The sequence below is a fragment of the Anabrus simplex genome, chromosome 2 (assembly GCF_040414725.1).
Source record: "Anabrus simplex isolate iqAnaSimp1 chromosome 2, ASM4041472v1, whole genome shotgun sequence".
NCBI classification, from domain to species: Eukaryota; Metazoa; Arthropoda; class Insecta; order Orthoptera; family Tettigoniidae; genus Anabrus; species Anabrus simplex.
In genome coordinates, this window is record NC_090266.1 from 1,034,002,952 (window position 1) to 1,034,027,158 (window position 24,207).

The 24,207-nt window shown below is 40.8% G+C and overlaps 1 protein-coding gene across 5 annotated transcripts in view; it reads left to right on the plus strand.

Moving 5' to 3' along the window:
• Positions 1–24,207, plus strand: part of CrebB (Cyclic-AMP response element binding protein B) — a 285,479-nt gene that overhangs the window by 211,552 nt on the left and 49,720 nt on the right. For all 5 annotated transcript variants that reach the window (XM_067141949.2, XM_067141951.2, XM_067141950.2 and 2 more), the window contains one exon: positions 5,061–5,201. In XM_067141949.2, the coding sequence (XP_066998050.1) occupies positions 5,061–5,201 (141 nt within the window). The remainder of the gene's footprint in view (positions 1–5,060; positions 5,202–24,207) is intronic.

A 24,207-nucleotide genomic window follows, 5' to 3' on the forward strand; every position in this document is an offset into this window, starting at 1 on the left:
TTGATCTTGCAATAGTTAATGCCTATATACGGAACCGCAAGGCTTGTTCACAAAAACTTCCCCTTTCAAAATTTTGTGAATGTTTAGCAGATGACTTGGTGAGTAGTGTTGGCACTGAAATTACTGAAGAATTACGAGCATCAATTGCAGGAAGGCTAGTAGGTAGAGATCATTTTCCACACAGAATACCTGCAGTGGGCGCGAAGAAGGAAGGACGTGCGCAGCATAGGTGCCAGGTCTGCTACGACAAGTCCAAACACAACACTGGCCATGCTGTGAAGAAAATGACAACCGTATATTGCCGTAAATGTGACATAGGCCTTTGCATAGGAGAATGTTTTGATTGTTACCATTGTAATGACCTATGTTCATTTCAGTTGGGAAAACCACTAAGACAGTCTTTCTGAGGATGTAAAAAGCAGGTGGAGAGAAGAGTGTCTACTATTATAATGCAATTCCCCAACCTGATTGTGACTGATGGTAGGCAAGCGGGCCTACCATTACAATGGAAATTCCCTAACACAGCCTTCATTATGAGAAAATATGTTTGGTGATTTCTCTGTCGCGTTTCTGGGGTAACCTTAAGAGCTGTGCAATTTAATACTATCTTGCTCACAACGTGTACTCTACCTAACCTAGAATTCGGTATACAATGTAGAATTCCATAGCGAAGCACGGGTACATCAGCTAGTATGTAATAAACTTTGATGATTGGCAGAAAAACTTTAACAATAGTTCGAAAGTTCTGAGTTGCTAACAGAAAAATGTCACCAGTTATTTAAAGTCAAGGTTACCCTCAACAGACAAGTACGTACAGAAGCATATGGGCCATACTACATGGGTGCGAAAACGAGAAAGGAAACGTTAAGTAAAGGCCGGTCTCAAGAAAAGTATGGAGGTGGAAAAAAAGTACTCTTGACAGTTAGTTTGGAAGAAAAACTCTAAGCAGGCATAAGGCCCAAAGAAATGGGCTAATCCCATGCTACAGGGTGACCAAAAGGGACAAATATTTAGGCCGAGAACGAATTTCAAAATTTAGAATTTAAGAATTTTTACTCACCCAATTCGCCATAGAAGGGGTGGAATCTGAGGGTAACCACTCGTGCTCCTTTACATTTGATTAATTTCCCAGTAGAGAAGACAGTTTTAAGTCCAATGGCTGTGCAGAAGGTCCTACATTATTAGAAGACAAAAGCCTCTTAAATCCTAAATGAAAAACTGCTGAAGTCTTCCCCGCACTTCACACACCTGTTTAAATTTATTCTGCCATACCTTTTAGTTCGGACCTCCTCCGTCGAGGTGCACACAGTACTGCACTAGCTGGAGAAAATGCAGAGCCCAAAAATCATTCCCCGGGAGAAACATCTAGATCTTTACAATCAAAGGATATTATTGGGTGGCTGCAAGTTACAAAACAGGTCCATGGTAGGCTGGTAGAATTGGGGGAGGCATCTGGGATATTTTTTACAATTTTCGAAACACAAAATATAACATCAGCAAAACGACAGGTTTACCAACTTCAGCATTGAAACTTTCCTATCCCATCGTGTTGGTGCACATAAAATAAAAATAGCTAAATAGCAAAATACTCTCACCATCTTTTCGGTATCTCTTATGGCTGTGTTAATAGCTGTCCAGCGTCCTTTACTCCAGTTAACATCCTCTTCCATCTCATGTAAGTCCTTCCCTATGTTTCTTCTTTTCTTCAGCTACCACTTTTTTATCTCCTTTCACTTTCCTGTTATTCCCTTCCGCATTCTTCCTTACTTTTTTTTTGCTTTTCTTACATTCCTGCCATGCTTTCGTTTTTCCTCCCACTGTTTCCTTCACCTTCCCATTCCACTATGGCATTCCCTTTCCTTTTATTCTTATAGAAGCTCTTCACCAATGTACAGATGTTCTTTGTACAACTTAAAAATCCCTTTTTAAACTGACCATTCCTCTTCCACACTTCCCAACGGAATGTTATGTTTCAGGACCTCCTGAAAATGCTCCTGTATTTCTTTATCTTTTAATTTCAATACTTATATTAATCATCATACGTGAAAATTAGTTGTCAACCATTTGGTGGTAGTTATCACTCATTGTGAGGACCTTACAACAATTGTTGATTGCTTCAGGACTTGACCAAATACCACTTACCTGACTGACAAATTTGAAATTTTTCAATGTTGAGGGTGGCATTCTGATATCCATAGAGGAGGCTGTTATTTTAGTAGGAAAAAACAATGATATTATTAGCCTCAAAATGGTACCATGCATATCACATCTCTCAGTCAGACATCAGCTAGTTTTCAGATTCAGGGAAGTACACTAGGGCTATAGAATTATCACATGACTGCTTCTGTTTACTTTTCCTTAACACACACTCTTATTAACTTGACTTTTATTATTTTCCTTTTAGTTTGCAACCATGAAATAAAGATTTTTTAACATTTTGAACTGTGAGATTCTTCAGTCTGTCAAAACAAACGCAGTATACATAAATTTAGAAAATACCTGAAGAAGAAAATATTTATTAACAGATTATACAGTACCTCCAAAAGATACCATTAATTACAAACAGAATGATATATTTCTTTCTTGAAAGAATGTCATCAGATTCTATCAAATCACACCTTTTTAAAATGTATGTTTTGAACCGATTAAAATTAAGAAATGTAAAAATGTTTATGATTAAATTCTCTTTATACCCTTTTGTTACAATTAAGTGCTCCATTAGTGCTTCCTCTCTCTTTACTAGTCCATCAATGAGTGCAAGGTGGTGTAATGGTCTGTCATTGGTGTGAGGCCATCTGTCTAATTTGTCGGTAACTTTCTGTTACGTCATGCTCTGGTGACTCCATCGTCTTATGTGGAATTGTACTTGTAGTATTATTGTTGTTGTTGTTATAATAGCAGCCTCCATAGCTCAGACGGCAATGCTCTAGCCTCTCACCACTGGGTTCTGTGATTCAAATTCTGGTCACTCTATGTGAGATTTATGCTGGACAAAGCAGAGGCAGGAGTGGTTTTTCTCCAGGTACTCCGGATTTCCCTGTCTTCCAGCAACACTCCTATGTCTCCAGTTCCTATCCTTGTCGCTAGATGGGGGCTTCATTCATTCTGTTCTTGACCCTGCAGTGGAACCTCGGATTGCGAGTAACTTGGTCTACGAGTGTTTTGCAAGACGAGCAAATATTTTAAATAAATTGTAACTTGATAAGCGAGTGAGGTTTCGCAATACGAGCGTCATGTGTACGTACGTTTCCACCTCCCCTGTGCCTTCGTTTTCCCCTCCCCCTGCCACTCTCTTTCCTGGGAAAGTGTGTGAAATCATTTCCCGCGCTGGACTTCAGTTGGCGTGCCTTGCTCGCATAGTCAACACCGTACGAGTGTATATGTTTTGTTTCTGTCATCTGTGATATAACTGTTCTGCAACGATGGGCCCTGTGAATGAAAAGAAGGCTAAAAAGGAATTTGGTCGGAAGAAGGAGATGATTACAATGGATGAATCTGTTCAATGACAATGCAATGTCACATTCTCGTGAAATCCTCAAAAAGAGGCAAAAACAACAGTCATTGGACAGGTTCCTCGTAAAAGTTGCATGAAAAGAAAACACTTCCAATGAGCTAACCGTTAGCAGTGATTCCGTTAGTGAAATTCGTGCTACACAGTAACTCTTCTCATGTCATCTCTCGTCTCCCTCACACCAACGATTCTATTGTAAGGTAAAGTGCAGTTTAATTGTTTTACGTTATATTTTGTTTTAGAAATGTTATGCAAATAAATGTTTTTGTGTTGTGGACGAATCATCCGAGTTTCAATAGTTTCTTATGGGAAAATTTGCTTTGATATACGAACGATTTGGATTACGAGCATGTTGCCGGAACAAATTATGCTCGCAATCCATGGTTCCACTGTACATCGAAACAGAAGAAAATTGCCTTCCATTATAATAAAAAATAAAATAATGATTATGTAGATTTTAAAAGTAATTAGTGTTGACTTGGGATATTTAGTTAATTAACCGAGCAAGTTGGCCATGCGGTTAAGGACGGATAGCTCTAAGGTTGCATTAAGGAGGTGGTGGGTTTGAATTTTGCTGTCAGCAACTTTGAAGACTGTTTTCTGTGGTTTGCTATTTTCACACCAGGCTGGGGCTTTACCTTCATTAAGGCCCTGGTCCTTCCCCATCCTAGCCCTTACCCATCCTTGCGTTGTCGAAACTCTTTGATGTAATACCAGTATAATTGGTCCGTTGTTGGACATTATATATTTTCCAGCTAAATCATTCCTGTTGCCAGCGTTTCGCCCCAGCTTTCCCAGTCCCAGTTTCGGGACAAATATTTGAGGTTCCCTATAGGAATCGATCTCTGTAACCTTTGATGTGTTAGTGCAACATTAAACCATTATGTATGTATGTATGTATGTATGTATGTATGTATGTATGTTCAGTCTTCAGCCCTAAGGCTGGTTGGATCCTCAACAGCTCCGCCATCAGTTGTCATAGATGGCCTAGGCATCACTGAAGAGGCGTACTAGGGAAATGAGGAGTGAGGTAGTTTCCTGTTGCTTTCCTCACCGAGCCAGAAGTTGCTATTACGTATCAGTCTGCCAAGCCCACTGAAATGCATGCACCAACCAAACCTATGAGCAACATTTTCACACCATTCATAGCAGGGACTGGCTGCAGAAGGAATGGCATTACTAGCATCGCTCATACCTCAATCACTTTCATATTGTCAAAGCCAAGTATAAGACAGAGACAGATCAATGAAAATAACAAAATTACTCTAGCCCATACCAGAAGACATGGTGCGCTGTAAACACTGGGTCCTGCAGGCAAAGGCAAATTAAATCGTTAGCAAAAAAATAATTTAGTTAATTAATACTTCTCTACAACTGAAAGCAATTTGTGTGTTTGGAATTCTACATATTATTTGAATTGGATGATATTTACAACTCTGTTGGGAAATTATATTATGTTATTTTTTTTTTTTTTTTAGCAGAAAAGAGGAACTTGATATGATTGTGTTTTTCAAATAATGTCTCTGATCGTATTCATCCTTTGTTACAGTGATTCCAGGAACAATACAGATTGCAAGTCAAGGTGAAACAGTCCAAGGGCTTCATACACTCACAATGACAAATGCATCCACAGGAGGTGCAATTGTTCATTATGCGTCTCAAGGTCAAGATGGACAATTTTTTGTTCCAGGTGAGTTTGCTTATTTGTGTTATTTGTAATTATACAATATTGCCAAATTAATAAAATGTTAAAATACACTAGCTCTTGTCTCATTTAGTTGAAAAGAAATTGTTAATAAGCCTGTTTTGTATGTCAGTATACAGGGTAAACAAAAAATGCCACACATGGAGGTCAGCATGCGGTTCCGCGTCGAAATTCACGACAAAAGTTTATTTTGCAAAACCTAGTCCCACTAATAGGTTTAATAGAAATGCAAGTTAAGAAACGAGGCTCTGGCAACGCTGTAATGGCGTGCAGCGTGGCCAAGCATAGGTCGCATGAACTTGGCGCTCTGCCGGAGCTGTCTCATTAGTTCAGTGAGACGAGGTAATGCCATAAATGCCAGTTGTCCGGATGCACCGATGTTTGAGTCGCGTTTGCGCCAATTTTTTTTTTTTTTTCAGTTAATGTATCTAATTGTATCCAATGTACACCTTCACTATGCAATACACTATGTTCTGTCTTACCGTTACAGTTACCTTTATTTAAACATTCAAACATAACATGAAGTTCTTACAGACGTAAACGACCACTTTGTTTCGTCCATGGCACAAATAAACTCGATACGTAGAACGTAATAGTGAATACAGTAACATCGTCTCTATCCAATGCGGTACAAGGAAACACAATACAGTACAGTTGGTAGGCTACACTGGTGTGCCCTTTATGCTACGCACAATAATTCCGTAGTGTACGTGTGACGTCCAGTCTTATCTTCACAGAGCCAGTATGTACACTTACGAGCAACGTTCACTTCACAGCAGATGTTCAAAGCGACCACCTTGCATTTGCAAACACTTCGCCACTCGCTGGAGCATACTTTGCCGGACCCTACGCAACACACCTGCATCCACCATTGCCAATGCAGCCTGCACGTGAGCTGTTAGGTCTTGTACATCCACGGGTGGAGTACTATAAACATGTTGCTTTAAGTGTCCCCACAAATAAAAATTTAGTGGATTAAGGTCCAGGGAACGTGGAGGCCAGAACATTGGACCTCTACAACCAATACTGTTGAGTCTTAGGAGGGTCCACAACCGTTATGTATTACCAGGACCTATTGAATTCCATGAGTCTTAAATCATACTGAAATTTTTGACCTAAACTCTGAGCATCTCATTTGTACTTTTATTGCAGACATTTTAGCATGTTTAGTGTACTTATATTATTTATTGTTCACCTATGTCACACGTAATATTTCACTTTGCAACATTTTGAGCGCCATAGCACCTTGCCTAATTCAACCACACTTCATATTGTAAATTAAATATTCATAAGATTCTTACTGCTTAGAAACATGTTGTAGGATTTCGCCAAATATTACGTATATTTAATATGGCTGATGATGATCCCGAGCAGGGTTGAAACTAATCCCATGTAATGTAAATAACATTGTAAATACAACTAAGTATTGAATAGGTGGAAAACTCTTCTGTTTATAATTTATATGTTATCTCAGTTCAATACGGACCAAAACATGAAGTTCATAAACCTTGATGATGTAGCTTACCAGGCAAAACAGAAAGCCTTTCAATATCTAGGCCTTAAATTAAAGATAGCCAAATTATGCAAAGACATTTATTTCCTAAAACATGTATATCACTTAACTTGACACCTAATTTCAAAAAAAAAAAAAAAAAAAAAAAAATCGGATCTCACCCCAAACCTTCAAAACTCAAAACAAAACAATAAACCAGCAAAATATGGTTAAGGGACAAAATTAAATTCTTGTATAGGAAGAAATCTTTTTTAAATCAGAAATTATATGACGCTCACCTCGCAGCAACTAAACTACTTTCAAACGCACAATGGACACTTTTCTATCACCAAGTAGAAAATAAATTATTCCACGAACTAGCCAGGAAACAATCAAATTTGGAGAAAAAACTCAACAGGCTAAAAAACTCCCAACTACATAACAATCAAACTAGAAACTTCAACAGAAACAGAGATGATTGTAAGCAGTTTCATCCACCTGTCGTAAATCTATCAAACACACCCTTAAGTGAATTTGAACACTCAACTTTAGCCAAAGGACCCAAACACAATTGGCCCAATTTGAACAGCCTCAACATAGCCACCACTATGATTACAGAAGCAAAATGCCGGAAGATTCACAAATGAAGTTAGAACCGATGTTAAAAGGAAACTGAGCAACACCCTCTCCAATTTAACCAACCCCATGAATGATGTCAAAAATAGGGGAAAAGTAGCTAAACAAAGGTGCATATACGCCCTCAAAAAGAAAATCAAAGACAATGAACTTATCGTAACCAAAGCCGACAAAGGCAATGCAACAGTGGTTATGGATAAAAAAGAATATATTAATAAAACAAAATTTCACAGATAGCTCCTTTTCTATAATCAAAAAAGACCCCACCAAAATATTCAAAGACTACTTAAACAAACTCTTAAAAACATTTCATTTTTATTTACTGAACAAGAAAAATCCAAACTCATACATATGAACCCTGGTCTCCCCACTGCTAAAGCTCTCCCCAAAATACACAAGGCCGGCGTTCCCATTCGCCCAATTATCAACTATAGACCAAGTCCCTTATACAAAATATCACAATTCATCCAAAGTTTTTTAAGACAAAACTATCAATTTTTGTATAAAAAGTCTATTAAGGAAACATCAGAGCTAGTAGACAAACTAAACAAGTTCAGTATGCAACCTGATTACTCTATTCACTCTTTCGATATTGTAAATATGTACCCAAGCATACAAGTATCAAAATTAATTCAGATTATTGAAAGAATTTAAACAAAAACAGCCACTTAAGCAAACTAGAGATACGAGAGTTCATCACAGTATTAAATTTGTCAACAATAACTTTTCACTTTCGACAGTGTCATATACCAGCCGGATGGTTTGGCAATGGGATCACCAGCCTCAGGCATCTTGGCAGAAATATACCTAGTTTTCCTCGAATACACCAAAATTGACAATGAATTTGAAAACATTCACTTCTGGGCCAGATATGTTGACTCCACGACCAATCCACTTCCCTGGAAACGCTTCATTAACCAGTTATGCACAATCATTCCAAAGTGTGGCGGTTCATCATCATGCTGAAACCATAGCTGTCGCCGAACACCAAGTGGAACGTTTTCTAAAGCGTCAGGCAAAGTATTGCCCAGAAAAGTACGATAGCGGGGCGCATTCAACTTGTCCGGCAATAGGTAAAGGCCACTAAAAGCACTCCTCCCACGATTCCAGCCCACAGCTTTATGCCAAAGCGTGTCTGAAAGCCAGTTTCACGGGTGACATATGGGTTGTGGTCAAACCAATAATGGCTATTTTGATGCTTGAAAATACCTTCTCGAGTGAAGCTACATTTGTCACTCCATATCACATTCTTTATAAAATGTTTGTTATCTTCAATTTGTTGCAAAAGCCATTCACAGAACTCTACTCGTTGAATGCGGTCTTGTGGCTGCTGGTGTTGAGTTAATGTGTAATGATATGGATGTAGTTTTTCGTCGTGCAATACGTCAACAACCAGTGTTGAGATACCTGGAACTGCCTTGCAATATCATGGGTACTTCGCCGAGGTGATTGGTAAACGGCTTCAAGAATGTCGTCCTCTGGTTGTGGAGTATGTCTAGTCCTTGGATGACCTCTGTCCACTACTTGTGGACGAAGATTACCGGTTTCCCCTATGCGTTGCTAAAGGCGACGAAAAACATTCTTATCAGGATGGCGCCTTTGAGGGTACCGTGCTGCATACTCATGAGCAGCAGCAAAAGCTTGGTTATCGGATGCATCCAACACTAAAAGCATATCGATGTATTAGCCGTTTGTGTACTCCATCAGGAAGCTGCCCTACATGCACTTGACAGGACCAGTTATAGTTGTGCACTGCGTTGTTAGTAAACTCATACATTCAGTTGAATGGATCACACTGTCATGTGTTCGACTATTTTCATGTGACAACAGGATGTCATGCTTACAAACGCAGTTACACGGCGGGAACTAGGGACCTGACGTCACACACACACACAAGGAAAAAAAACCAACCTGATGTAGATTCGAGCCGGCGCTCCATGGTGCAATGCGGGTTTGATAACCCAGCTGTCTACTCAGTGAGCTGCGACGGCAGGTACGGTAGAGCAGGATGATGCCCGTTTCTGTATTACAGTCCGATGCACTGCAGGATGTGACAGTGTTGCCAGCTTCTTATTTTCGACTTGTTTTCCAACAGCACCAGATCCGATTTGGCTATAGAAAATTTGTCTTGCAATGGGATGAGGAATCGCATGCCAACCTCCAAGTGCGGCACTTTTTGTTCACCCTTTATAATGGACAAGCGTAATATGCTTCCACAGTTTTTTTTTTTTTGTGTGTGTGTGTGTGTGTGTGTGTGTGTGTGTGTGTGTGTGTGTGTGTGTGTGTGTGTGTGTGTGTGTGTGTGTGTGTGTGTGTGTCTGTCTGTCTGTCTGTCTGTCTGTCTGTCTGTCTGTCTGTCTGTCTGTCTGTCTGTCTGTCTGTCTGTCTGTCTGTCTGTCTGTCTGTCTGTCTGTCTGTCTGTCTGTCTGTCTGTCTGTCTGTCTGTCTGTCTGTCTGTCTGTCTGTCTGTCTGTCTGTCTGTCTGTCTGTCTGTCTGTCTCCCCCCCCACGAACCTGCGACGAAGGCGTAGCAGGGGGGGAGGTGATACTCCCAGGTGGCGGATAGGGGGGTCCTAACCGGCTTGCCGGCGGACTTGAGGGAAATAAAATACCTCTCGCGGACCAAACACACTACCCCCTGCGGGTGGGGGATGCACATGTAGAATACACCCGCGGTATCCCCTGCCTGTCGTAAGAGGCGACTAAAAGGGGCGACCAAGGGCTGACTGAATTAGAACCATGAAACTAATTTTGAATCGTACCATCACGCGAGGAACACCATAGGGTGCCTGTACTTGCGAGTAGTACCACTAAATTCGGTACGAAATAGGTTTGTGATTAGTAGCAGTAAAAGCCTGGCCTGGTGGATTCCAGTACCCGTGCGTCGTACCCATGTGTGCAACACCGCGGGTCTGGGCGTAGCCTGTGAGTTGTACCACTATATGAGCAGCACCGTGGGTCTGCGTTGCCTGTGATTAGTACCCACTATGTGAAGAACACCATGGGAATACCGGCGCCCGTGTTTAGTACACCTAGGTGGGGAACCTTCTCGGTTTGCGTTGACTCTGAGTTGGGCCATTGTGTGAGATACACCATAGGACTGCGTTACTTGTACGTATTGCAATACTTGTGAGTAGAACCATCTTTTATGGAACACCGTGAGTCTTCGCTACTTCTGATTAATACCCCAACATGACACATACCATGGTTCTATTTTACTCGCGACATGTACCATTCTGTGGGGCCTTAGACGTGGATTTTGCACCCCCTTTAGACACCAAGCATCATTGTGCTTTATAAGTGGTTCCTTGGTCGGTAATAATGTTATTTTCGATCTCTATTGAGTCCGATCCACTGGTTTTTGTTTGTTTGTTTTGTGTTTTGTTGAGTTCCTGTCCATCCATTCATTCTTCATGCCATATTTTATTTTTATTTTGGTCAGTGGATGCCTTTGCAATTTTTGTTCTTTCATTTCATACCATTAGGGGCCGATGACCTTTGATGTTAGGCCCCTTAAAACAACAAGCAACGAGGAGCAGCAGCATCTCTCTCTCTCTCTCTCTCTCTCTCTCTCTCTCTCTCTCTCTCTCTCTCTCTCTCTCTCTCTCTCTCTCTCTCCAAATTGGTCTGGTCCCATAAAACGGGGCAGTTGAAGGAACAGGACAACATGAAACCGGAAGGACGAAGTGTGACGAGTGTAACCGAGGAGTTTGGTATTGCTAACAGCATTGTTTCACTTGCACAGAGAGCATTCCGAACCACAGGCACTGCTGCCCGAAGGAGAGGAGGGGGTTGACCGCAGTCAACTACAGCAGCAGGTGACCGCTACATTGTGCAACACGTGAGAAGAGACTCGCATCAAACAGCAGGTGCAATTGCAACCACATTTAACAGGACTGCAAGGCATCCAATCACATGCTCCACAGTGGCACAGTGACTGCATGGGGGTGATGTCTTTGCCCAACGACCATTGCGTTGTGTTCTGTTGACACCCACACATCGACGGCACTGTTTGCGATGGCGTCAAGAGCATCATGTTTGGACCGACGAGGAGTGGGATTGCTTGCCCTTCTCAGATGAGAACAGATTCAGTCTGAGTAGTGATTCTAGACGTAATCTCATCTGCCGAGAGGTGGGAACACGTAATGCACCCAGGAATATTGTCGAATATAATCATTTTGATGGTCCAAGTGTTATGGTGTTGGGAGCCATAATATTGCATTGATGTACCAACCTTCAAATCTTTCAGTGGGGTACACTCACCGGTCAACGTTATTGTGACTGTGTACTCCTTCCCCATGTGCATCTTTTCAGGCGTGCATTCGGCCCTGACTTCTTTTTTATGGATGACAATGCACAACCGCATCAAACAGCGCAGGTGGGGGAGCTCTTGGAACGAGAGGATATTCGGCGAATGGACTGGCCTGCCCGCCCCCCCCGGCCGACTAAATCCCATCAACCATCAAGCACACGTGGAATGTGTTGGACAGACGTATTGCAGCACATCCACATGCACCAATGACCATCCGGCTTTTGTCAACCACGCTGGTGGAGGAACGGAATGCCTTACCACAAGAACTCCTTACCAATCTTGTGGTCAGCATGGGAATATATTATAGAGCATACATAGCTGTCCGTGGTGATCACACACCCTTTTAAGAACCATGTGCCTTCTTTTATGATGTCCAGGCTACCGTCATGAGTTGCAGTGACTTATGTGTAATTTATTGTCTCTGTGTAAAAGTATAATTTCTGTTCGTCACATTGCATATTCCTTTCAGTTCCCTACTGCACCATACTGTAGCAGTTCTTCCTATGTATGGTTCAGGTTTCATTGAGCTATGTTACTTGGCAGTGACACAACATGCGAAAGTTACTTTTGTCCTTAAGTTTTGCACAGCAGTGCACACATAGTGATTCAGCTAAGTTGTCTGCCTCAAATATCTTCTGATCCGTTAAAGATGTAGACATTCTGTTTTCAAATTCTTAAATCATACTAAGGGACTCATAAAATACTGTCCTGTGCCTCTCGATCACATATGTAATTATGGAGAAACCAGTAACAACTTTGTATTTTAAATGACACTATACTAATTTCACCCAATAGAATAATTAAGAATTGAGCAATAAATTCAGTGATGTGTTTATTTTGCAAATCAGGTGAGTACTTTTGGAGATATCAAAGAGCTCCGTATGTGTGGCTATTAGACAGAAAGTGATGCGTCACTTGCTGTGATGTCCAGTGTATTATCCTCCTGCATGACTCACGCTTTGCCGATGAAAACACATACCGAACGTATTCCATACATAGTATATTGTGTTGGTACTGTGCTTTGTCAAAATGTTTGGTGGTCAGCCACTCTCATAAGAATAAAATTAGAAGAGACTTTCACAAGAAACTAAATGTGCGAGTATTGTTTCATTTTAAATTTTAACGTGTAAATTAATTCAATTTTCTTGGGTTCGCGAGTACTGAAAGAGTACTGTACTTACTATTTATCCTATGCAGTAAGGTGGTTTCAGATATTTTCGCTAGGATACAGGATGAGGTGGAGTGGGGGGAAATGCTTATGGGCTACCATGCTACCATTGTACGATTACGTTCTGGGCAGACTGCTGCTGAAGTGGAGGGAAATGTCTACAGCAATGAGGAAAAATTGGACATGCTTCTTATTTATGGCACATGTAAAAGAAATGTAAAGTCAGTGGTAAAGTTATATGCGGAGAGGTATCCATTGCTGCAGTGTCCATCACGAAATACCCTTTGGCGATTGTGCAGGAAATTGTCATCTGACGGAAACTGGATGCCTCTTAAGAGAAACAGAAACAAACAAGCAACAAGTGAATCGACGACAATTGATGTTCTTGTGGCAGTTGCGCACAATCCACAGATGAGCACAAGGGTCATTTCGAGGGGCACAGGAATAAGCCACCTAAGTGTGGTTTGTATTATTTTGCAACAGCACAAGTACCATCCGTACCACGTCACTTCACCAGCAACTGCACGATCGTGATTATGAAAGGAGGGTGGAATTCTATCAGTCTTTTCTTTGCAACTATGGGACAGTAGACAATTCCTCTAGCGAGTTCTTTTCACCAACGAAGCCATATTCAGCAACCATGGCAATGTAAACCTGAGGAACATGCACTACTGGGCTGCAGAGAACCTGCTCTGGTTGAGGCTGGTGGAATGCCAGAGGCAGTGGAGTGTTAATGTGTGCTGTGGGATGCTGGGGGACTTTATGATCGATCCATACTTCATGGAAGGTACATTAACAGGTCACAGATATGCAGACTTTTTTTAGGACCTACTACTTGTTCTCCTTGAAGATGTTCCACTTGACATACATAGGTGTATGTGGTTCCAACACTACGCACTCATTGCTAGAGAAGACCTTAACAGGTCTTTCACTGATTGGTGGATTGGGCCTGGAGGAACAGTTAGGTGGCCAGCACGTTCACCCAATCTAACTCCTGTAGATTTTTTTTCTGGGGTATGGAAAAGGGCAAAGTCTATCACCAAGCCCCAACGACTCCAGATGACCTAAAGCACCCCATTGTTATGACATGCCATATATTATAGAGGGGAAACACTTTGGTCTGTGCGTGCATCTCTCGCCAAAAGGTTGCAGATGTGCATTGCGGTTGATGATGATGTTTTTGAGCACATGCTAAACTAGTGACTTCAACTTAAATCGCATGTAAGTGAACGAGAATGTGCAAAATTAGCATTGCCTTTACATTTCCAGAAGCAACAGTACTACACAAACGCATTACTAGAGCCTTTCCTATTTATTACCACTGAAAATATACGTGTTCACAGTACGTGTTCAAAATTCACTTGTAGTGGTCGAATTGGGCCGGTATGGTATATCGTTACAAAATACAGATAGCGAATTAGGACGTCAAAAAGCATATTGAAAATAACCATTTAAAATAAATCCTTTCAATGAGACTGTATTCCTTCCTTCAGATGGAATTTATCGTCCACAGCTCAAAAATTGTAAAATGTGGATTGCATAGATTGTCTGCAGTTTTTCTGTTTGGCATAGCCCTTCCCTTTCTTATCAATATCTTTAGTTTACAAGGGGTCCAACTCTTCATTTATCACTTTCAATGTATTTTATAGTTACAAAAGGGCTGATAACCTCCATGTTCAGTCTTTAAATTAACAACCACAAGCAACATCACCAAGAAGGAATTTCTACAGTCCCTCAGAAGATGATTAAAAGCATCTGCACTTGTTTTAAACCATTTCATTCAGTTTATTCAAACATGTTTTTTTTCTTCCAGAAACACATAAACCAAGCGAGGTAGTTGAATACAACTGTGCCTGGAGGAGACTTAAATAATATCGCACACTCAATGACTTTTTGAGCGACTACACATTTCCCAGCGTGATGCAAGTGGTTGAAACGAGGCAGAATGAAACAATGCTCCAAAAATAACTGAACTTTTTACCGAAAAACTGTGTATGCTAGCATGCTAACAGTAATTTATTCCCAACTCGACCACTGCCTGTTCCTAACGTACATCGATCCCACATGTTGGCTTTAAGGAGGACCAAAGAGCCCAACAATAATGTTGTCTGTTAAATTTGCATCCATTCTTTGCAATGACCCTGTCATTCATTGGATTTTGAAGTTGCTATGTACTCATGAGGACAATAAAGCTCTTAAATTATTATAATTTCACTGTGTTATGTGGTCCCTTTCTGATTCAATGGCAATGAAATAAAGGCTTTGTTTCTCCGATATGCTGTAGGCCTACATCATACTGGATTTTTCCCCAGTCCACCTTGAGATAATGGCAAGGTGTGTGTGTTTATCAACAAGGCGTGCATCAAGCACGAGAACTACATGCCCGACATTGAAGCGAGTGGCGCATCTCTTTCCGTCTAATGCCTACACATCCTTTAATATCTCCAAAAGTACTCATTGGTTTTGCAAAACAAGCACATCACTGAATTTGTTGCTCAATTCTTAATTGTTCTATTTGATGAAATTAGTGTATTCACCTTTAAAAGCACAAAGTTGCTACTAGTTTCTCGGTAATTACGTATGTGATTTTATGAGCCCCTTGATACAATTGAAGAATTTGAAAACAGAATGTCTATATCTTTAACAGATCAGAGGATATTTTAGGTGACAGCTAAATCACCCTGTATATATAGTAGACATCTTACTTTTTCCGTTCTTTGCGGTTACTTGTCGATTACATATCACAACGGCCCGAAAAGATGTATTCAAGCAGCCATGCATTAGCTTTTGCTGCCATTTTCAAGCAATATTTGCAACTATTAGGAAATCTGCAAAGGGAATAAACTATGAGTACAAGTATTGAGTGCAGTATTTTAGATGCGGAACAGATAAATGAAGTGTTAGGAGAAGACACCAGCAGTGATCATAGCAAATTTGAGAATGAAATACAAGGGGTGTAACAGTCGAGTGATGAAAGTGTCAGCAGTGATGAAAGCACGGAAAGTTTACCGGATGTTGGCGGGTGGAACGAAACCTCAGGAAACCTTAAGAACCCACGTTCTGTAATAATTCCCAGTCTATAAAGATGAACCTACCACTTAATGTAGATCCTCTTGATTAATTTTTTGCTGTTGTTTGACATGAGTAGTTCGGTGCAGTTGCTAGATGTAAACCTTATGCATTGTATATTAATTGGAAAAGTCCCCATTTTAAAAAGTATGTAGGTTTTTGGTATAGAAATGAATATTAGAAATGAGTATTTTTAGTGGATATCAATTTGTATTAGAAATAATAACGCTTGTTTACTCCAAAACATGTATATCATGGCTGCAGAAATTTCTCTGATTCATACATTCGCAAAGGGTTAAAGACGTTCTAAAGAATTACCTGGGGCCGATGAGCTTAGATGTTAGGCCCCTTTAAACACCAAGCATCATCATCATCATCATCATCATCATCATCATCACAAGAATGACCTAATTCTCATAATTTCCGTGACCTTAGAAAACTTACCACCTTCAATCATTTTCTAAAAATCTGCCTATGTAAGTGTGGTATTTTCTTATCCCATCTGCGTACTGTATAAATCTGTGCCTTTAAATTACCATTTAAATTATGTTCATGAGAACCATACATGACTGCTCTGATGGCAAGAGCCTAAAAGCATATTATCATGTCTGCAATTATGAGCCATGAAAACATCAATCTAAACAATATTGTACGTATGTACGAATGGTAAGAAGTGACTGATAGAATCTGAGGATGTTCTTGTAGAACGAAACATATCATTCATTATTAAGTGTGCTTTTCTCTCTTGAACTAATGGCTCAAATAACATAAAATTCTACACAGATATTCACACTGAATTATAACAATGCAATTTTGGTACTTTGTAGTGCAAAATATGTATAAAATGCCATAAACTTGCCTAGTTGTTTTTGTTTGTGTGGTATATCTTGAAGCATTTCAGCATGTGAAGAGCTACCTTGCGAGACTTCATACTCCCACATGTTTGTACTGGTGTTTTGTTTTGGCTGCACACACTTGACACTGCCTTGAGGGTTTTTGTTTCACTAGGTTAGAGGGAATTACCCAGTGAAGTGAGCCCAATTCTTAGTTCAGACAACTATTCATATACCTGTTCATCTCAGTGCACATGCATTTATTTTATTTTGATTGGTAACATAATAACCTACATAATGGTCTTCAGTGGCATGCTCCTGCCTAAATTAATAGAATTTAATACAAAGGCTCCAATAGAAGAAGTCTTCCCCGTGAACAGTCAAGATTTTCTTCTGAAGACATGGAGCAAAGTTCTCTGCAAAACTTAAAGAATTTCACCTTGTTTTCTCGTCACGGCAAAAGCCCAAAAGCATATTACCATGTCTGCAATTATGAGCCATGAAAGCATCAATCTAAACAATATTGTACGTATGTACGAATGGTAAGAAGTGACTGATAGAATCTGAGGATGTTATTGTAGAACGAAATATATCATTCATTATTAAGTGTGCTTTTTACAGGCATATTATAGTGTGCCAAGCATGTATTTTACAAGTATGTTATAGTGTTGTGTTATTAGTGTATTGACAGATTGAAATACTGAAAAGGTGTATTAACTCTATCGACACAGAAAATAATGGTTTCCATCTTAATGGATTAAATTTAGAAAAAATGTTAATCCATTTTATTTTATGCATTTATTATTCATTTGTTATGCAGAACAAATAATTTAACATATAATACAGTACAGTACTTATGTGTGATATAGAAGAGTAAATACCCCATTAGCCTAAATTAAATAGTGCACTGGTTCAGTGCGGTATATATTTTGAGCAGAGTCAAAACCGGTCAACAGAGTTACAGTGCTTCATTTATTTCCTTTGAAATTCACTGTTTGCTGCACCGACGAGTCAGTGTCAGGGAAGCTTGGCGCTTCATGTGGCATCGGCAGGTTACTGACTCCTTACTCTTCCACACCTTGTAGTGGTGTTGTTACCTGCATGTGTTGATTTCAAGTTCAAAGTTTCTTATGGTGAGTGAAAAATGGCATGAAAACTATATAAAATGGGTACAATGGACATAAAAGTGGGAGGCTCCGAACAGAATGAGAAGGGAGAAGCACTGAAAAATATTGCTGCAGACTTTGGAGTAGGAACTTTGACTGTATCCAACTGGAAGAAAAAACACAAGGATATAAAAGACTTCTACTTTAAAATGATAACAAAAGACAGTTTAGAGGGTTGAAGAACAATATAGAGGACAAAAAAATTGTATCCCTAGATGACACATTATTCACCTAGTTTAGTTCCTCTTTCTGGCCTGATTTTTGTAGGAAAAGGCCCTCAGTTTAAATGAAAAGGTACTCAGCAGGGATCCGAATTTCAAGGGAAGCCAAAGTTGGCTACAGATGCGCTAAAACTGTCATGACATACAGTAACTAACAGTGACCACCTAAAACCTTTCTGGGAATACAGTGTTAAGTGAACGTTTTAAAGAAGAGTTCAAACGCATTATTTTGTCTGAGAACTTATCGCCAGATCAAGTCTATAATCCTGATGAAACTAAGACATTTATTTTAATGGATGCTACCCAGTAAGACATAGGTTTTCAAACTAGATGACTCAGCCCAAGGTTGAAAAAAATTTAAGGACAGAGTAATGATCATGGCTTGTAGCAATGCATCCGGGAAACAAATTTCTGCCTCTGTTGATAGGGAAATTTTAAAAAATCCCTATGCGTGGAAAATCGTGAATCAATCATCCTTACCCATCAACTATCAAGCACAAAAATAATTGGATGGACAGTTGATTTTCAGAGTTTGTTATCATGAAGGTTTTTACCAAGGGTACCACAATATCTCAAAGAAAATCGTCTGCAATGAAAGCCATTCTCTTTGTTGACAATGCTCAGTCACATCCAGGATTCAATGAACTCATAGGTGGGGAAACCAGATGTAACAGCATTTTTACAGCTGATAGACCGAGGAGTGTTGGAGAATATCAAAACGGTGTACCAGAGAACTTCTAGGCTAGCTGATGGCAGAAGAGGGGAGACAAAGTGTTGAAATCGATAAGTGTCAAGGGTGTTATTTACATGGTTGCATCTGCTTACGATCATGTGGCTGAATTGACTTTCAGGAAATCATGGAAAAGAACTGTGGTGCGTTCTTTTTACTCCCTCTGAAACAGTGTGTGCTTCTGCTCAAAAAGTGCGGTGATGCCAACTTGAATGATGTGAATAGTTGATTAGAAACTGACAATGATGGTGGTTATAGAAAGTTGACAGATCAGATAATCACCAGATGTTAGTCTTCGAATGAAGTTGACAGCAGTGACAAATCTGATGACGAGGAAGGCGTCCAACTGATAGAGACGATGAGTCACATGGAAGGTATGATACATCTCGAGGAAGTGATGGCTTACCTTGGATGGCAGTCGGACATTCCACCGGCTGAAATTACCGTAGACAAATGTCTGCGCGATTGTGCCGTGCATAAGCTCCAAGTGAAACTAATGCAGTTGACACTTGCGAAGTATTTTCTTAAGAAACAAATTGTTTAAATTTTGTGTTTTAAGTGATTAACCCATTCCCTGTTATGGATGACAAATTGTCATCGATCAGAAAATGCCCACTGCACGTTATGGACGTAGATTTATAGAAGAATATTTTGATCAAACATGCCTTGTATTTTACTAAATAATGTAGTAAAAATACTTTTCTTGAAATAGTAAAAATGTATTTTGTATGTTACATTTACAGATTGAGTTTAGTAATTTGTGCCTCGAAATAGGGTTTGAAGCACAAGGGCATGTTTCCGCTGATAGCACATACTCCTATTTTCTGATTCATCACACATCACAGGCTAGCATATTTTTTCTTGTCTGTGGATGGAATCTTGGAGATGAACTGAGTCTCTTTTAGCCTAAAGGGTGAGGGATTTGTTGAATTTTTACCTCCTGTGTGGATGGGGCGTAGCACGTGGTGCTAATCTGTCAGGCCGCGTGCTACCCTGAGATGGAACTCAACAAGTGTCAATCTCTTCTCCACATTAGGGCTCTCCAAATGACCAGGCTGTTGTAAATAACAATGTCCAGCATGTGAAAGAACAATTTCCTATATCATTTCAGTTTACCTCATAGATGGATATGTATGTGTCACATGATCTACTAAATCTACCCCATCCTCCCATATTCCGATTATGATCATCCACTAAGCTAGGTTCAATTCCCAGCCAGTCCAAGGATTTTAATTCTAGACTGAGGGCTGGAATGGGGTTCACTCAGCCTCATGAGACCAGTCAAGGGGATATCTTATACGAGAAGCTGCAGATCTGGTTGAGAAATGTCGCTAATTCCATGGTGGGGTCAGTCTTCCATGTATCCACCATTCCCACCCTGGAGTGGCTATTAGATTAAATGGACACTGCTATCTAAACAAGAGACCTGTATTGAACCATAAGTAGCTTTGGCTCGGATTGTTCTTTGAAAATAAATTTAATTATATACACTGACTGACAGAGCAAATGCAACACCAAGAAGGAGTGGTCAGAACTTTATGCCAATTGCAGGGTAGACTGACGTCACTGAGGTATGCTCATGATGTGACATGCGCCACTGTGCTGCGCACGTAGCGAACGATAAATGGGACACGGCGTTGGCGAATGGCCCACTTCGTACCGTGATTTCTCAGCCGACAGTCATTGTAGAACGTGTTGTCGTGTGCCACAGGACACGTGTATAGCTAAGAATGCCAGGCCGCCGTCAACGGAGGCATTTCCAGCAGACAGACGACTTTACGAGGGGTATGGTGATCGGGCTGAGAAGGGCAGGTTGGTCGCTTCGTCAAATCGCAGCCGATACCCATAGGGATGTGTCCACGGTGCAGCGCCTGTGGCGAAGATGGTTGGCGCAGGGACATGTGGCACGTGCGAGGGGTCCAGGCGCAGCCCGAGTGACGTCAGCATGCAAGGATCGGCGCATCCGCCGCCAAGCGGTGGCAGCCCCGCACGCCACGTCAACCGCCATTCTTCAGCATGTGCAAGACACCCTGGCTGTTCCAATATCGACCAGAACAATTTCCCGTCGATTGGTTGAAGGAGGCCTGCACTCCCGGCGGCCGCTCAGAAGACTACCATTGACTCCACAGCATAGACGTGCACGCCTGGCATGGTGCCGGGCTAGAGCGACTTGGATGAGGGAATGGCGGAACGTCGTGTTCTCCGATGAGTCACGCTTCTGTTCTATCAGTGATAGTCACCGCAGACGAGTGTGGCGTCGGCGTGGAGAAAGGTCAAATCCGGCAGTAACTGTGGAGCGCCCTACCGCTAGACAACGCGGCATCATGGTTTGAGGCGCTATTGCGTATGATTCCACGTCACCTCTAGTGCGTATTCAAGGCACGTTAAATGCCCACCGCTACGTGCAGCATGTGCTGCGGCCGGTGGCACTCCCGTACCTTCAGGGGCTGCCCAATGCTCTGTTTCAGCAGGATAATGCCCGCCCACACACTGCTCGCATCTCCCAACAGGCTCTACGAGGTGTACAGATGCTTCCGTGGCCAGCGTACTCTCCGGATCTCTCACCAATCGAACACGTGTGGGATCTCATTGGACGCCGTTTGCAAACTCTGCCCCAGCCTCATACGGACGACCAACTGTGGCAAATGGTTGACAGAGAATGGAGAACCATCCCTCAGGACACCATCTGCACTCTTATTGACTCTGTACCTCGACGTGTTTCTGCGTGCATCGCCGCTCGCGGTGGTCCTACATCCTACTGAGTCGATGCCGTGCGCATTGTGTAACCTGCATATCGGTTTGAAATAAACATCAATTATTCGTCCGTGCCGTCTCTGTTTTTTCCCCAACTTTCATCCCTTTCGAACCACTCCTCCTTGGTGTTGCATTTGCTCTGTCAGTCAGTGTAAATAATTAATTAGTGCATGCGTGCTTGGGTAAAGCCTAACATATCTTTTCCTTTGTACTATCATCAGATTAACAGACATATGCCATTTGCAGAACCCATCTGAATAATTGTTGGATGCTATGGTTGATGATCCTCACCACCTACACAGGGAAATGTGGTTCCTAAGTGATGGATCATTATCTCGTACATACATCTTCATTGTAGGGCTACACTGTTATGCCTTTTAGCATTCAGTCTGCAAGCCTCTGCAAATTAAATAATTGCTTCCATAATCCTCCTTTTGCTTCTTTTAGTAGTACATTTCTTAAAACTCGTTGGTTAAGAAATTATTTTGAATGTTTGCCTTAAACCCTTCCGATGAAAGTTCCTTTGCGATCTCTAATGCCTTTAGCTGACACATTTCGGTTGACACATCATATCCCAATTCCTGCCTTTCTGTCACATATTTCTAAAGTTTTTTTTCAATTTCTGGAAACTGTACACTCAGTCCATGTAAAGCTCTACGATCACCACTACATGTTAATAGCATATTTTTTCTTTCTCCAATCGCGAATACACAACTCATCAGTATTGTATTTCCTACAGGCGGCACGATTTCCAATAATTTTGGCTTCCCGAACTACTTTCAGTTTCTCACTCGCAGTCAAAGATCGCAAACGCTTTGTGGAATTCATGTTGATACTCCGAGAACGTGCGTGAGACTGACGCCAAGCGCGGAAGTAGCGTATACTGGGAGCGGAGAGAGCATTGCTGCCAAGCTGCACAGGCGGTGATGTCTGATTTACGTGCGTTCGGAAAGATAAATTTCCCAAAATTTTAAGACCCACACCCAATTTTGGAAGCAATATTTTCGAAAAACAGTGCGGGTGGTATTCGAGATTATATGGTTTTTCTGAAGAGTTAACAACTGGTGTCAGTGTACTTATTGCAAAAACATGTTCTTCCAATGTTTGTTTACACCACTTGGAAAGAGGTCGCTCGTGCATGTAGCGGGGAATTGATATGGAAAATGATCGATCGCATTCAATATAAACGCTTGATTAGAGTGAATGAATATTTGTAACTGAAAACCTGACACGCCGAAATATGCCTGTAATAACAGATGAATTAGTAAAGGGGTTCTCGTTGTAACCGAAGGATGTTGCACAGATTAATATAGTAATATTCAAAGGGCATAATAATATTGTCATTACAACAGGGTTCTCTTCTACTGTACTACAGCGGCTGCTGTCGGATGTGTATCCGAGTCTGACATCTCACTTTAGCTCCAACTGCCTTCGCTCTAAATTCCTCTTCTGCCTTGAATCATCCTTGGCAAGCTTATGATATCTTTCTTATTGGTTCTTAATCTCCCTTAACCATAACGAATAGAAATAAATACTTGAGAATTTTAACATTTCCTTATGCTAAATGCAGGTTTTGCCCTAATGTGAATTACATTAAATCGAATGTAAAATTGCATCACTCTTATGGAATAATTTTCAGGATTTGAAATTTCTTCCGTTAAATGCAAGTTTACGCTAAACCGAGGTCATTCAAAATCGGGGGTTATACTGTAAATCCCAACCGATTGTCTTTAGTATATACCCATAAATCTGCTTAATTCCAGCTGCTTTTTCTGGTTTTCAGTTTTTGTGGCTTATTGTAATTGTCTTTGTTATTGTAGATAAATGTCAATACTTGGTAAGTATTAGTCACCTCCTCTATCTGGACATTATCGTTGTAACCAACAAAATGTACATACTGTTGACTGAAGACTTCTGCCTTCTTTACATTTTAAGAATTTTGTGGTCACCATATCATATAACATGTTCTTTTGATATCAAAAACATGTATACAAATATTCCACCGGGCGAGTTGGCCGTGCGCGTAGAGGCGCGCGGCTGTGAGCTTGCATCCGGGAGATAGTAGGTTCGAATCCCACTATCGGCAGCCCTGAAGATGGTTTTCCGTGGTTTCCCATTTTCACACCAGGCAAATGCTGGGGCTGTACCTTAATTAAGGCCACGGCCGCTTCCTTCCAACTCCTAGGCCTTTCCCATCCCATCGTCGCCATAAGACCTATCTGTGTCGGTGCGACGTAAAGCCCGTAGCAAAAAAAAAAATATTCCAGTAGATGAAACAATACAAATCATTAGGAAGAATTTAATAGAACACAAACAACTTAGCCTAGCAGAAATAGAAGAATTCATTAATATACTTATATTTGTTTCGGAACACAATTATTTCACATTTAACAAGAAGACATACAGACAGGAAGGCCTCCTTATGGGAGCTCCCGCTTCTGGCATTTTAGCCAACACTTATCTGGATCATCTTGAACAGACCAAAATAATAGGACAATTACAGGATTTTATTCTATGGATACGCTTTGTAGACGATACGTTTATAGTAATAGATCAAAGAGTGAACAATAATGATAATATCCTCAATATTTTAAATTCATTAGATTCCAG